The sequence below is a fragment of the Trifolium pratense genome, linkage group LG1 (genome assembly GCF_020283565.1).
Source record: "Trifolium pratense cultivar HEN17-A07 linkage group LG1, ARS_RC_1.1, whole genome shotgun sequence".
NCBI lineage: Eukaryota > Viridiplantae > Streptophyta > Magnoliopsida > Fabales > Fabaceae > Trifolium > Trifolium pratense.
Genome location: NC_060059.1, coordinates 47238150 through 47254196, shown reverse-complemented (window position 1 = coordinate 47254196; position 16047 = coordinate 47238150). Strand labels below are relative to the sequence as shown.

Here is a 16047-nt window from a genome sequence, read left to right as displayed (position 1 = left end):
CTAAAGTCCAATATTCTTTGGCACACCTATTCAATACTATCCGTAACTCAATATACATCGACACCCTAAGTCTAATATTTATGAGAATTTGTTTGCCACCCTACTCCATTTCCCGTGTGTTCTGTGAATTTACCAAAATATCTCTGTCCAACAAATTTGAAGTTTCTTCATCCGTTACTTAAGTAACAAATTTTTTTTTGCACCGTTGCAATATTTTGCTACTTCAAGGAGCTCGACAACTATCAAGCACATATACAATGCGCGCCATAGATTGAGAAAGCCAGTCGGGGGAAAAAACGGAAATGCAACAACTTTTGATGTGTTTGAGTTACGAGAAGTACACTTATAGCACTGGATTGTTTTCCGACAACCAAACTATAAGCGATATTTTTTGGATATATTTTGGGCCCATCCGGATTCGATTAAGATATTCAACCTTTTACCCATTGTGGTTGTGATACACTCCACAATTACAGGTTGAGTAAAAAAGTGTTTTGAGAAGTATGAAGAAATGACATGGCGTAGTTGGCATAAGCCTATTGGAGTATACCAATAACATAGCCAAGTATTTGATCAAAGTATCAATTTATGCCGAGAAACATCAAATGTATCAAGTTTGAACTTTGAATCATAGTACCATTAAGATTCTGAAATATTAATTGTAGCAAATAGCAATATATTGGAGCACCAAGTAGGTCATTTTAGCAAAGATTGCGCATAGTCAAGGCTCCTGAAAAAATAAAGGAAAAAAAAAAACAGATACAGCAATAAATAGATATATGATTAATTTCCCAACATAAGAAGGATCTACCATTCACACCCAATAAGTAGCAACTGTGAAATAACAAAAGATCAATACAAGATTGATGAAAGTCGTTGACCAAATTAAGTTCTGCAGTTAATTTGGAGTTGCTAGAGTTTCTTCTAAGAACCACAGCAAGCCGGTCTCTGTGTGGCTTGAGCAGACCCAGCTCCCTGGTCTGGTTGGTTAATCTTGAGTGTCTGGGGCTGCAAAGAACCAAATAAAAACTTAGTGCGAAGATGATGCGGCGATTAAATCTGGTTGACATTTTCTTATTCAACGTGAATACCAATAATAGTCTGAAAAAGAAAAGCTGAAAGTAGTCTTGCATTAACTTCAAATAGTCAGCAATCAAAATATGAAGCAAATATAAACTGTTGCAACTTGCAATATAATCCATCATAACTAGAGAAAGGTGAAAATGAAAACCTCAGCTTTTGAGTCGGTTTCTGCAAGTCTTTGTTTGATGTCCCGGGCTATTGAAAAGAAAACCTCATCCACATTCATGTTCGTTTTTGCACTCTGCATAAGCATAATCTCGGCATTAAAAACAGCACAGTGATTTTGGAATGCTTTTCCAACAAGAGTATTAAGTGCAGCTTACAGTTTCGAAAAACTTGATACCGTATTCATCTGCCAGAGCTTGACCTTTTGAAGTTGGAACAGCCTAAGGAGAATAATTTGCAGCATCAAGTGTAGCATACTAATCATAGGAGATATGTGTACATGCATAACCAAAAGGATGGACAAAGAGTGAGTGTGTGTGGCCAAACCCTTTTGCTTTCATCCATGTCAGCCTTGTTCCCCACTAATATCTTGTTGACGTTGTCAGAAGCATGCTGCTCAATGTTGCGAATCCAATTCTTGATGTCTGGATATGAGATGAAACAAGTCTAGTAGTCAGTTGCATCTTAATAAGCATCTAAGCACTGGAATCTCCCCGAAATTCAAAGTTGAAAAGTATAGTATACAGAAAAAAAATTCTTGTTCCACTGATGCTTGTGGATTTAAGGGAACATATGTTGTAGGAGATTAAGAATGTGGAGGAAATAATAAGAGGTATAGCACAAAACTAAAACAGGGGGAGAAGGAGAACTCACTGTTAAAAGATGACTCATCAGTGACATCATACACTAGCAAAATACCCATTGCTCCACGGTAATAAGCTGCCCAAAAAGAATACATCATCAGACTAGAAAAAAAATGTTTGAAATAGCGATGGTTGTGACTTGTCAATTGATATCACAATATGTACTGAGGGATAAACAAACCCAAAAGGATAAACTCGCCTTTTTAGAATTTTAAAAATAATATATGACCGATAAATTTAGGATCTATCTCAACACATTGCGCTACCGCTCCAGAAATTTGAACCTTGATCTCCCTCAACTTGTGAGTATAATTGGAGTACATACTCCTTTATTCATTTCTTGAGGATATGAAGAGAGGGAGAGAGAAAGAGAGTTGTGGGATATTAGTGGTGAATGTCCATGGTTTATTTGATGATGAAGGTGATCAACTTCTTGAATTGGCAAAATACATTTAGAAGCTTTGCTGTTTTGGATGATGAAGATGCCTTTGGATACATGTTAAGACACCTTTTAACATTGTCCAATTAAATAAATAATATTGGTTTGGACAAACGTTAGACGAGTCTTGGATGTGCAACGAAAGACAGAGCCGACACATGCTCTTGGCCAGACACTTGTGTGACACTTCTAACTCTAGATTAGATCTTCTCTTTTTTAAGACAATAGAAAAATTATTCTTATCATTACTCTAGATTAGATCTTCTCTTTTTTAAGACAATAGAAAAATGATTCTTATCATTATTTGTAAGGATCATTATCATAGGATTAATGATAGGAAGATAATCCTGTCAAGCTAAGAAACTATGAGAATTAAGCTACAACTATGGAAAACAATAAAATTACTCTAAGAAATAAAAGACAATAAAAGATAACTTTTTCATTTTTCCATTGATTGATTGATTCCTTGAGTGACCTAATGAGTACATATGTAGTGCCACATAGTGGGTAGTAACTTAAATGAGCCAAAGGACTAAAAGCCCAATAACTAAACAATAATAAAAATAAAATCCAACTAATAATATCTTACTACATTTTACTAATATCAAAATTACTTAATTATTATCTTATACTATATCAATTAACTAGTTGTTATAAAAGACATGATTTATATTCATATCATATTTATTATTACAAATGATTCCTCTTAGTAGTTTTTTTTTAGAGTCATATCATTACCATAAATTTATTTTTCAAAGGTTAATATGTGAATCTAAATTCTCAATTCAGAATTTTGCCATGTTAATTTATATATTCACATATACGCTTAATAAATTTTGTATGATCTCACCTATTTTGCCATGTTAATTATATATACACAAGTATGCGGTTCCCCGGTGTCCTATACTTTGCACAATAGTCGTGTCACAATGTTTGTGTCGTGTTTGGTATCTATGTTGGAGCATTTGCTTCATAGGTCTAGACATATTTTAAATAGGAGTAGTGGTACTCCATGACATTTTGACAATGGTTATAGAAAAATAATACATTTATGACATGTTGCAAGGAAAATAATAAAAAATTTATACGGTTAAGAGGAAAGATATGTCTCTATGGCCTATGCTTTTTTGTAATGATTACAAATATTTTTTTTTATAAGGAGTGGAGTGATATGAAGGTTGAGGGTTCAATACATACTCCCAACGTTATCTAACAACACTAATATTTGTTGTTTAAGAAAAACACAAGTATTTTCCAGGTTGTGATCATCATCTGCAAATATAGTTATATACTAATAAAAAACATCAGTGTTTCTTTAAAAAATATTATTGCATTTATGTAAAAGGTTTAACTACACATTTGGTTCCTTACGTTTATTTTAGGTTTCAATTTGGTCCCTTACGTTTAAAACGTATCAATTTGGTCCCTTACGTTTTCACCATTTTCTTTAGTTAGTCCTTTCCGTTTTTCTGTTAACTTTTAAAAATGCCACGTGACTAACATTTCAAATTTGTCCCTTGTCATCTCCATCATCCACCGTTGATAAAAAAGGACTAGGCATATTATCATAGACTATCCAACACTAAATTATTTTCCACTTTCTTTTTTCCAGAACTTCATCTTCTACAATTGTGACTGCAAAAAAGGTCTTGACTCTTGATCAACCAAATGTTACCCAACCCATTTTTCTCGCCACATAATGCAAAACGACGGTTCTTTTTGGGTTTCATTTGCAATAAAAAAATAAGAAGAATCCCCTTGTTAATTTCGAAAATCATTAACTCAGTCTTAGAAAAATTGCAGATCTAAAAAATAAGTTTTCTATCAAATCAAAAAACTAATCATTGATTACTCTTGATTTGCTCTTGAATTGTTGAAAGTTGTTAGTTATGGTGGTGAATCATGAGAAATGAGTAGTTTGTGAAAGGATTTTTTGGGTTAGTGGCGGTCTGGCGGTGTTAAGCTTGATGTGGCGGCGGTGCAGACTACCCTCTTTTAGGTTACTTACTTACTTATGTGTTTTCTCTTTTAATTTGTCTACCATTAGATTGATCAAATGGCAATAATTTGGAGAAGGATAGAGAAGTAGACAACTTTAAACGGAGTTAACAGAAAATTGAACGGAAAGGACTAACTAAAGAAAACGGTGAAAACGTAAGGGACCAAATTGATACTTTTTAAACGTAAGGGACCAAATTGAAACCTAAAATAAACGTAAGGGACCAAATGTATAGTTAAGCCTATGTAAAATAATAAAGTATGTAGAATTTGTGTAAATGAACTAAACCCCAATCACATGTAAGGTTATAATCAGTGGACACAACACTGGAGATAATAATCAGACTTTTTTTATAAAGTCTAAACTAATCTAATGAAGAGATCCGGCCCAAACAACCTAGTAAGAAAAAGCATATTGTCTCAAACAGTCAGCAATCTTAGAAGGTTTATTAATAGACCGCCTATCATATCAAGTACCTTATATGTTTGATCTGGCAAATGGAACTTTAAATCTAAATCAAAACAAGATGGTTTGCAATAAAACGGTTTAGCAGGATAGAGAAGAAATGGAAATCTATTTGGCTCAGTCAACAAATAATATTGAGATGTACTATTTATAGTGGTTCCTATGCAATGCGCAGGAACATAAGGATCAATAAGTAGCAATTGATTAATACCATTAAAAGTACACATTGCATAAGACGCATTCGTAAGTTGTATATAAAGAACCAAAGTTATATTCTAGTTATATTAGATGGGGAAGAAACAAAAGACAAAACAAATAAATTTTGATAACTAAAACTAACCAGTTGTAATGGTTCGAAACCTCTCTTGACCAGCTGTGTCCCATATTTGCAATTTGATTCGCTTACCATCAAGCTCTATGGTCCTTATTTTGAAATCAATGCTGATGAAATATAAAACATTCTAGTAATTACATGGACATCTCCTCACGAAAGAGACAAAAGAAGATCAAGGAAACCATAAAATAAGTGAGATCATACAAAAAGAACCTACCCGATGGTAGTGATAAAACTAGTTGTGAATGAACCATCTGAAAAACGCAATAGAAGACAACTTTTACCCACACCTGCCAATGTGAAAACAGAATGTAATGTAATACAAAATGAAACCCAATATGATGATGATGATGATGATGATAGTGATAAAACTAGTTGTGAATGAACCATCTGAAAAACGCAATAGAAGACAACTTTTACCCACACCTGCCAATGTGAAAACAGAATGTAATGTAATACAAAATGAAACCCAATATGATGATGGATTGGCTTATTTAAGCTTATCTACTATGATGCGAACCCAAGATCAAACAATGAAACAGTATTGCAAATACAGATAAGTATGGATGATTTGTAGTATTTAATTGATGGAAAGATAAATGCAGTTGGGAACAAGACTCCCAACTCTACCCACAGAGCTAGGCTCCTCTTACATCCGCACACCGTCTCACTTCAAACACCTTCCCTCATATAACCATATTCTCCTCACTCACAAGTCCTCCCCCTCTCTCTGCCACCTCAGCATTCTTTCCTTGCATCCTAATCTTCCTCATATACACTCTCACACCTTAGGCCTAATTAACTGTTACTGTCCTTTTGAGCAAACTTTCTCATCCCAAGTCCTACCATACTAGCATAATCACTAATGGGAATATTTGGGAATTGGGAAGGCTTATTGAAACATGAAACAGCTTGTAAGTGGTGACATACCCATAAGTTGTTTTCAGCTTATTTCTATAAGCTCACTAAGATAGCAATATGAAAACATACAAGTTCAAAAATCCCTACAAGTTCAAAAATTATTGTCTTTAGTCTCATGACATCATACGTGGCTCAATATAATCACGACATGTGGCACCACCTGGCCCAATAAGGAGGTGTTAGGAACTAAAAAAAAAAACCCAAACAAAAAGACTTACCGGGACAAAAACCGAAAGAAGCTATATTTGTTGGGACTAACCTTAGTTGTAAATCAGTACTACTATCTCCGTTGATTACAGTAAACTTTTATTAATACACTACTAATCATCCATTTATTTACAACTGAAAATCATAAAACCTAGTAAGCTATGAAGCGCTAAAACACAAATATGTAACTTGAAACCTAAACAAATATTTAAATAAACATTAAAAAACTTGGATCAAATCCTATGAAGTAAAAATATAATAATGATTAGAAGAATTGCAAAAGGGAAAAAGAAAAGTACCGACCGCTATCACCGATGAGGAGAAGCTTTATTAGATAATCGTAATCGGATCGAGCTCTAGCAGGTGGAGCAGCCATCGAGATCAAAGCGATAATTGAAAAACCAAAAACCTAATCTGATCCACGATGGTTGCTGCTGTGCTTTAGAGTAATTAATTAATTAATTAATTAATTAATTAATTGAGATTAGAATATTTAATTATTAATTGAAAAAAGAAAAAGTGGAGAGTGAAGTTATGATGAAGTGAGGGAAAATGGAAGATGAGGAAGAGAAGAAAGTCGAGATCTAAAAAGGAAATGGAGAATTATCGAAAAAAAAAAGAAAAAAAAAAGGAAATGGAGATTGTTTCGAGAGCTAGGTGGTGGGTCCGGCGTTGAAATATCTTTTTGGAAAATGAAAAAAATATTCAATAAAATGTTAAATATTTTCCTAAAATTTCAAAATTTGAAAAATATCCCTTAAAATTTGTAAATAAAAAAATATTCCTCCTCCTATACTCAAGTATGTTTCAAAAAAAAGTGTTTTTTTAGTTCAGACTTTTTTATTTCTTCTTTTTTTATGAGAAGTTTAGATTTTTTTTATATATATAAAATTAGACTTTATTTTAAGGAAAATTCTAAACAGTATCACGGGGCACTGGTTAAGGATATCAAAATGGAAATTTTATCTTGAAAATTGTGAATTCAATACCTTAAAGATATAAAAAGTTATTATCTCTCATCATTAATTTTGTTTTTTCTTTTTTTTTAGTATGCTTAACTAGTGTCCAGGGGCACTGTTTAGCATGACCCTTATTTTAATTGCATTAGGAGGATCAAAAATCTTAAGCAAACCTAGTGCAACTGAGAGAGATTAGCAACAATTAATGTAGTAGTAAACATGCAATTCAGCTTATACTTATATAGTATAATTTTGTACTTCAGATCACTTCCTCCAATCAATATATTTTCAACCTCATATGTTGATCCATCTTTAACAATATTTTTTTTAATCTTTGACAACAAACTCTCTCACAGTAGCACGAAACTTATCGCACTGGGTGTTCAAAGTAAAAATGAGAAAAAATCAATAATAATAATTAAAAAATACATCAATAGAGATTTTGTGAAAATGTGAGAAGTATATCAAAATAATTCATCATTTTTTCATCAACAAACAACATATTTATAGACGTAACTTCAATTGGTTTGTATTTGTTTGTTACATTTCAGATACGAACTATTCAAACTTTCAACTTCAAATTATTTTTCCAGCTACTATAGCAGACACGGAAGTGTAGATAGAAGCCACGTTTTGAAATAATGATTATTTTTTAACTAAGAACTAAACTCAATATCTATATATATAAATCCTAGATAGTTGTGGAATTGTCTATCTAAACCCTAATCCACAAACCAATGAAAACCTTTCATTTAGCCACATCATCCACTTACATCCATTTAATGTGGGGTACTAATTGTAATTATTATTATTATTATTATTATTATTATTATTAATAATAATATTTTGGGTTATTATTCATTTTAAATTATTTTTTTATTTTATTATTTTGTGTATTTTATTGTCTTTTTTTCAAAAAAGTTAATGTTTTTGCTAATAATCTTTTGTCCAATCTTTATAAATATAAGGAGTTGGTCGATTGTCAGGACTACTTTCTAATGTTAGTAAAAAAAAGTAGATAAAATAAATTTTACTAATGGTTGTTATGCCCTGTATGATTTTTATCATATTTGATATTTGAGTATGAGTTAAGTTGATTTATCTTTGCTCCAATAAGTTTCAAATTAATATAAATGTCAAATTCGATAATACAGTAGTTTTTTGGTAAGAGATAATGAAGTAGTTTATCCAACTCAGAATCCTCCAATGAGATTTATAATATAAATAAAAACTTATGTTTCAACATCGATTGTTTTCCGTGGTCAATTATATGTTATCATTTCCATAGTTATTTTGAAGAATGAGTTAAAGATATTGTTAATCAATGTTAATGAAGAAGATACCAAAGTAACTTCAAATGTGATGTATAAATAAGTTTTTTAAATGTATAAACATCTATATATATATAATTCCTAGATAGTTGTGCAACCACTAATCTAACCTTAATCCACGTCAGTCACTTATATCCAATTAAACCACCCAATAATGTCACATCACTTCTACTTACATCATTGTCATCTCTATACACTTTTTCATATCATACATTTATATACCTATGACTTTTCATTATACACTCACTCAACTAATAATAATAGGTTTTACTAAATTATACGCACTAATTAATCTTTTATACTATATATTGAATTATAGTGTCCAATTAAGAATCAAATGCACAATGTATGAGTATAACCACAAACCGTTTTCATAGCGACATGACAATTTATGGATTACCAACTTATTTTGGTAGATGCAATAGGATCCATTGTAATCTTTTCGAAATGTATAAACACATCTTTAATATCTATCTTATATTTACATCACTTTTTTTATTATTATTATTTTGTTGTTGTTGATGTTATTATTATAATTTTCATAATAATTATTGTTTCAATTTATACGAATGATTTTTCAACATTACAATATAAAATACCGCATAATACCCGTGCATCGCACGGGTGTGGGACTAGTAAATGTATGTATATCTAAAGAACAAACTACTATTTATATACACATTTTTATTTTTATATACACGTATATAATCAATGGTGTTAAGGACTAATCATATACCAATCCCATAAACGGTAACTTCTCATGAATTAAATTGTTGAAACTTAAAAACCGTAACTTCTCATGAATTAATTTGTTGAAAACTGTAACATCAATTTTTCTATTATTTTGACCATCGATCTCTTCCTCCAAGTGCCAACAATATTCAATTTTAAGGGACAATTTATATTGGACAACTATAACTCTATCCGCATCTCTCAAGTATTCATGGCCAGCCCAAAAAAATATATATTTACAAAAATAACTTGAAAAGTCATCTATATAAATATTATAGATATAAGTATATGAAGAGTACATAGAAATGACAATGATATAATATAAGGAAGTGAAGTGACATTATTAAGTGGTTTAATTATATGTAAGTTGCTGATGTGGATTAGGGTTTATACGAGTAGTAGGAGAACTATTTAGGATTTATATATATAGATAGATTGTTCATTGAGGACAGGTAACATGTTGTTGGGCATAAATTTGGTACTTATCAGTTAAATACAATTGGTGGCTCCAATATTTATTTTAAGGTTATGTTGTTAAAATAAACTTTCAAATATTGTGTCGAAGTGAGAAGGAGTTTCGAAGCTGTCGAAGTTTAATGCTTGAAGGGTAGTTTGCCAAGAGGCGCGTCGAAACGGTGAAGCAGGTCGAAGGGCCTGTTGATCCAGGCCCAAAGAAACAACAACGGCCCAATAGAGAATTGGTGCGCACTGAAGAAAGAAGAATCGAACGTGGAGAACGTGGGTGTACGTGGCAAATCGAAGAGCGTCCAGATGATCAAGGAGCAGTTATCATTTCGCCATAGTATTTATAGTAGTTTTTCACTAGGAATCAGGGTCACAAAATTTTATACAAAACTCTCTCTGAAAATTCTAAGTACTCAGCGATCGAACGAACGGAATCTTGAAGAGATGATGTATGTTTTGTGAACCATTTAGTTTGTAATTGTTTTTCATTCAATGCAATTTACTTTCCAGCAATGTTACTTAGTTTTATTTGATATTTGTTCATGAAACTGTTGTTTCAAGGCGATTCGAACTAGCTTTTTCATTTATTATTTGCACAAGATTTAACTCTTAAGTGTTTGTTGTACTTTTTAGACGAACACTCAAACATTTTTCTAAGTAAACAAAACACAAAATTGTCCTGAGATTTACTAGTTGATCTCTCGAGTTTAAATACTTAAACTAGCGGTTGTTTACCAAATTCCTACGTAAACAAATTGGCACGCCCAGTGGACTGGTTTTGTGTTTGTTTAATAACGTTTGTGTTGTGGAATGAGAAACTTGTTGTTTGTTCGTAACTTTCGATAGGTTATGGTTAGAACTACTCAAAGATATAATTCTAGTAAAAACCAAAGTTCTGGCGGAATGAGTAGTGAAGCAAGTTCGAGTGGAGGATTCGATCCATCCACACAGAGTTCGAGCACAACTAGTTCAGTAACTGCTTCGGTGGTTTCTAGTCCTACAGTCTCGAATGTTCATGATGTCATTCCAACAATGCTAATAACAACTATGGCATTCCCGTCTGTAACTGCCGGTTATGGACGTGTAAAAGTATCTTCAGTGCTCAATCCTATGTATGGGCCTCCCCCTACACCTGGTCTTCAAGGAATGCCAGTGTTCGAGCCTGATAGGTACACTTCTCCTAGAGTAACTTCCACACCATTAACTACTGCGTCTGTGTTGTCATTAAGACAACAAATGGATGAGAGTAATCATGAAATGGTTAACCTTTTGACGCAGCAAATTGGTACTGTGTTTAATCCATTGATTCAAAATACCAATGAAAGTTACCAAATGTTAGCATTTCAAATGAGTCGAATTGCTGATTTTTTTGGTACACCTCGTCCACCACCAAGAGTAAATCAGTTTACTCCACAAGTAATATTACCTACAATGTCTACAACTTCAGTGCAACAAAGGCCAACTTATGTGGCCAACGAAACAGTTCTAAACCCAACACCTGCACCAATTATACAAGAGGAGACTCATTATCCATACGAGGTTAATCAAAATCCTCCGATGGTTAATCAAAATCCTCCAATGGTTAATCAAAATCCTCCAGTAGTCATGGTTAGGAGAAACCAAGATGCTGATGAGGTGGTTCGAGAAGTTCAGAACAATAATTTACTTGGCCAAAATAACTTGACTAATCTAGTCGAGACGATTCTGGCCCAAATAGGCCTGAACACAGGTTGTCGAAGACCAAATTTTGTCTCTGCATTAGATGAGTATGTGTTACAAACAGAGTTACCAAGGGGTTGGAAAGTCCCAAAGTATACTAAGTTTGTTGGGGATACTAGTGAGTCAACTGTAGAGCACATTGCTAGGTACTTAGCTGAATCTGGAAATTTGGCAAATAATGAAAATCTGCGAATGAAGTATTTTCCTAATTCGCTTACCAAGAACGCTTTTACTTGGTTCACAACGTTGCCTCCTAATTCGATTCATAGTTGGGCCCAATTGGAAAGAGTTTTCCATGAGCAATTTTATATGGGCCAAACCAAGATAAGTCTCAAAGAATTAGCTAGTGTCAAACGAAAAAACCAAGAGACAGTTGATGATTACTTAAATAGGTTTCGTTTGCTGAAGGCCAGGTGTTTTACCCAAGTGCCTGAACACGAGCTAGTCGAAATGGCTGCTGGTGGCCTAGACTATTCGATTAGGAAGAAACTAGATACACAATACCTTCGAGACATGTCACAATTAGCTGATAGGGTGAGACAGATCGAAAGGTTAAAAGCTAAAAAAGCTAAAAATTCTAAGTTTCAGAAAAAGAAAGAAATTACTTTTATTGACTCTTATGGCAATGAAATTGATTATGAAGTTGATGATGAATACTTAGAATTTGAGGACAGTGATGTCAATGTGGCTGAATTAAAGTCTGGGCCTCCTTACACATGTAAGTTGTTGAGGCCTTCGAATGGAAAAAATCCAGTCGAACCCAAAAATGATAAGTTTGTCACAAAAACCTATACTTTTGATATTACAAAGTGTGATGAAATTTTTGATTTATTGGTGACTGATAGCCAAATAGTTGTGCCAAAAGATATGAAAATACCACCAATAGAACAAAGAAAGAAAAGGGGTTATTGTAAGTGTCATAATTATTTGGGACATAAGACTTATCATTGTGTTGTTTTCAGGGACTTGGTGCAGAAAGCGCTGAATGAAGGAAGGCTCAAATATGCTGATAAGGCGAAGCCTCCAATGAAGGTGGACACAGATCCCTTACCAACTGCTGATGCCACCTATGTCGAAGTTTATGACTGCAACATGGTTGAGGTTGTAGATGCTGCTGCTCCAATTGAGGCTATCCCTGAAGAGGAGTATGAGAAGAGGGTGCGTGAAGTGTATCCCAATGCTGAGGAAGAGTTGGTGGACTTCCTGAATAGGTGCAAACTCAAGAACTCTGAAGTGATGCTTTGCCCTAGGTGCAACGCGGTGTGTGATAAAGAGGCTACTACAGGCCTTCAAAGTATTGTGCCCTATGCTGAAAGCAAAAGAAAATGGCCAAAGAATAAGCCTAATCAAAAAGTTTGGCCATACAAAGGAGCTAATTGAGGAAAGCCTATTACCAAAGGCCTTTCGATTCATCAGAGGCTAGGCCCCCAAAACACTTTCAAGTCATCTGGGAGAGCACCCATTAACCAGTGGGTAAGTGGGCAGTATGTGACTTTCAATAAGAGAATGATGGAGAATGGAAGTTCAAGCAATGTTAATGTTAACATTGTTTCTGAGCCTAATGGTTCAAAAGTGGTAGCTGGGAAAGAAAATGTGAATGCTGCCATAGAAGCCAATAAGTACTCTTATAGAAACAATTATAAGGGAAAAAATCCTATGACTCGCACTCAGTGGCGAAGGTTTCAGAGGAAAAAGAAATTGGCAAGTAAGGATGTTGAGGTTGGGGGCAATCCCATTGTGGTCCAGCAGGATGAATTGGCCAAGAGGCCAATGAAAGAAAGGCTTTCCATAACGGTGGAAGAGCCAAAAGCTGAAAATACCAAAGAGTTGGTAGAAGGCGAAGATGACATGGATGATGATGACCTCTTAGATGAGGGATCAAATTTTGACGTAATGGTTAACGTTGTGTCCATCTTGCCTTTAGAATATGACATTCCTACAGAAGTCAATGAGGTAGAAGAAGACTTCGATGCTCTCGATTTGGCTGATCACAAGCCAATGTGTTATTATGTTATGCAAAATGGCTGCGTCGAGGAACAGAAAGTTGTTTTCGAAAAGCCAGATTTGGGGATGCAAAACCACTTGAAGGCCTTGTTCATTAGAGCAAAGGTGAATGATGTGGGGGTAAATAAAGTCATAGTTGATGGTGGGGCTATAGTTAATATTATGCCTCACTTCATGTTGAAGAAATTAGGTCTTTATTGTACAGACCTTCATTCCCACAATGTGGTGTTAGCAAATTACGAGGGCAAGACTGGTCACTCTCTAGGTTTGAGTTGGAAGCACAGTTCGAAAAACCCTCTTTATGGTCATTGCTGCTAGACCTAATTACAATTTGTTATTAGGAAGGGAGTGGATTCATGGCATTGGGGTTGTTCCCTCAACCATGCATCAAAGGTTAATCATTTGGAGAGAAGATGGTTTAGTCGAAAATGTAGAGGCAGACCAAAGTGCATACGTTTCAGAAACGAGCACTGTGACTCTCCAGAATTTTGATAAGAACTTGGCTTCAATTGCTCCTTGTGGTGAGCAAGATGCTGCCTTCGATCCAAATGAAGTGGTGTCGAAAAATGTATACCACTCAGTCAAGTTGCATCCAACCCATGGCTTTTGTTGGGAGAGGGAAGACATTGAGAAGCCCTTGTCTGAAGATGCTTACCCACCAGCTTCTGGGTGGGTTAACTTTAATGAATATGATGATTAAGTCCCCAACATGGGATCGAATTACGACTTATACAGCCGAAAATAGAATTAAAATGGCGTTAGAGGCAATTAATTTACAAGAAAGTATGGCTGTCGAAGCCAATGTTGACTCAGGAAATGAATTGGCCTTAGAGGCTAATGATTCGAATAATGGCGAGAAGCAAAGGTTGGATAGCATTTATGATGATGAACCTTTGGGTTTTGAGAAAGATCCACACAGTTCGAGTCAAAGAATGCAAGCTCAAGATCCTTTGCAGGAGATTGATATTGGAGATGACTCTATTAAAAGGCCAACTTATATTAGCGCCAATATTGATCCAAGCTTAAGAGATAGAATGGTCGAATTGCTTAAACACTACAAAGATTGCTTTGCATGGGATTATAGTGAGATGCTTGGGCTAAGCAGAAACTTGGTAGAACATAGGTTGCCTCTTCGACCAGACAAGAAACCTGTGAAGCAGCTTCCAAGGAGGTTTGCACCAGAAATCATGACAAAGATCAAGGCGGAAATTGAAAGGTTGCTCAAATGCAAGTTCGTTCGAACAGCCAGGTATGTAGAATGGTTAGCAAACATTGTTCCTGTTATTAAGAAGAATGGATCACTTAGAGTTTGTATAGACTTTAGGGATTTGAATAATGATACACCAAAAGATGAATATTTCATGCCTGTAGCAGAAATGCTAGTTGATTCAACAGCAAGACATGAATATTTAAGTATGTTAGATGGCTATTCGGGCTATAACCAAATTTTTATTGATGAAGATGATGTGTCAAAAACTGCATTTCGTTGCCCTGGTGCCTTGGGCACTTATGAATGGGTAGTAATGCCCTTTGGTTTGAAAAATGCTGGGGCAACATATCAAAGAGCCATGAATTCAATTTTTCATGATTTCATTGAAATTTTTATGCAAGTTTACATTGATGACATTGTTGTGAAATCCTCATCTCATGATGAACATATAGATCATCTTAGAAAATCATTTGAGAGGATGAGGAAATGTGGATTAAAAGTGAATATACTGAAATGTGCTTTTTGTGTACGTGCATGAGATTTCCTTGGCTTTGTTGTGCATAAAAAGGGCATAAAAATCAATCAAAACAAGACAAAGTCTATCATGGAGACGAAGCCTCCAGGAACAAAGAAACAACTTCAATCTTTGCTAGGTAAAATTAATTTTCTGAGAAGGTTTATTTCAAACCTAAGTGGTAAAGCTCAACCGTTCTCTCCACTGCTAAAGCTCAAGAAAGATGATGTATTCGAATGGGGGATATAACAGCAAAAGGCATTTGATGAGATTAAGACATATTTGTCGAAGCCTCCTACCTTAATGCCTCCTATTCGAGATAAAGCAATGAAGTTGTATATCTCAGCATCAGATTCAACTATTGGAAGCATGCTCGCCCAAGAGGATGAAAATGGTGTAGAAAAAGCTATTTATTATCTAAGTAGAATTTTAAATGATGCTGAAACTAGATATGGTTCAATTGAAAAGCTTTGTCTATGTTTGTATTTTTCTTGTACCAAACTTAAGCAATATATTAAGCCAGTTGATGTTTATGTTTATTCTCACTTCGACATTTTTAAGCATATGTTGTTGAAACCAATTTTGCATAGTAGAATTGGAAAGTGGGCTTTGGCTTTAACATAGTACTCTCTAACTTATCAACCATTGAGGGCTGTCAAAGGCCAAATAGTTGCTGATTTCCTTGCTGATCATTCAGTAGTCGAAGTTCCAGTGACTTATGTGGATTTTGAGCCTTGGATTTTATACTTCGATGGCTCAAGGCATAAACATGGTACAGGAATTGGAATCTTGATCATTTCTCCATTGAGAATTCCAACAAAGTTTAGCTATAGGATTAATGGTTCTTGCTCCAACA

The 16047-nt window shown here is 34.4% G+C and overlaps 1 protein-coding gene across 1 annotated transcript; it reads right to left on the bottom strand.

Annotated features, from left to right (window-relative positions):
- Positions 1 to 606: 606 nt before the first annotated feature.
- LOC123905316 (ras-related protein RABE1a) lies at positions 607 to 6870 on the bottom strand. Its single transcript, XM_045954927.1, has 8 exons — positions 6561 to 6870; positions 5347 to 5419; positions 5136 to 5236; positions 1903 to 1968; positions 1576 to 1673; positions 1407 to 1469; positions 1232 to 1324; positions 607 to 1008 (listed from the first exon to the last, which is right to left on the bottom strand). Exons 1-8 carry the CDS (start codon positions 6631 to 6633, stop codon positions 925 to 927), a joined length of 651 nt encoding a protein of 216 aa, XP_045810883.1. The 5' UTR covers positions 6634 to 6870; the 3' UTR covers positions 607 to 924.
- Between the last annotated feature and the right edge of the window lie 9177 nt (positions 6871 to 16047).

Excerpts from the sequence above, each read along its gene's own strand:
- LOC123905316 (XM_045954927.1), bottom strand. The coding sequence starts at position 6,633 with ATGGCTGCTCCACCTGCTAGAGCTCGATCCGATTACGATTATCTAATA. Across the intron at positions 5,237-5,346 it reads AGTTTTATCACTACCATCGG|CATTGATTTCAAAATAAGGA; the intron begins GTAGGTTCTTTT and ends ATATTTCATCAG. Across the intron at positions 1,674-1,902 it reads TGATGAGTCATCTTTTAACA|ACATCAAGAATTGGATTCGC; the intron begins GTGAGTTCTCCT and ends TCTCATATCCAG.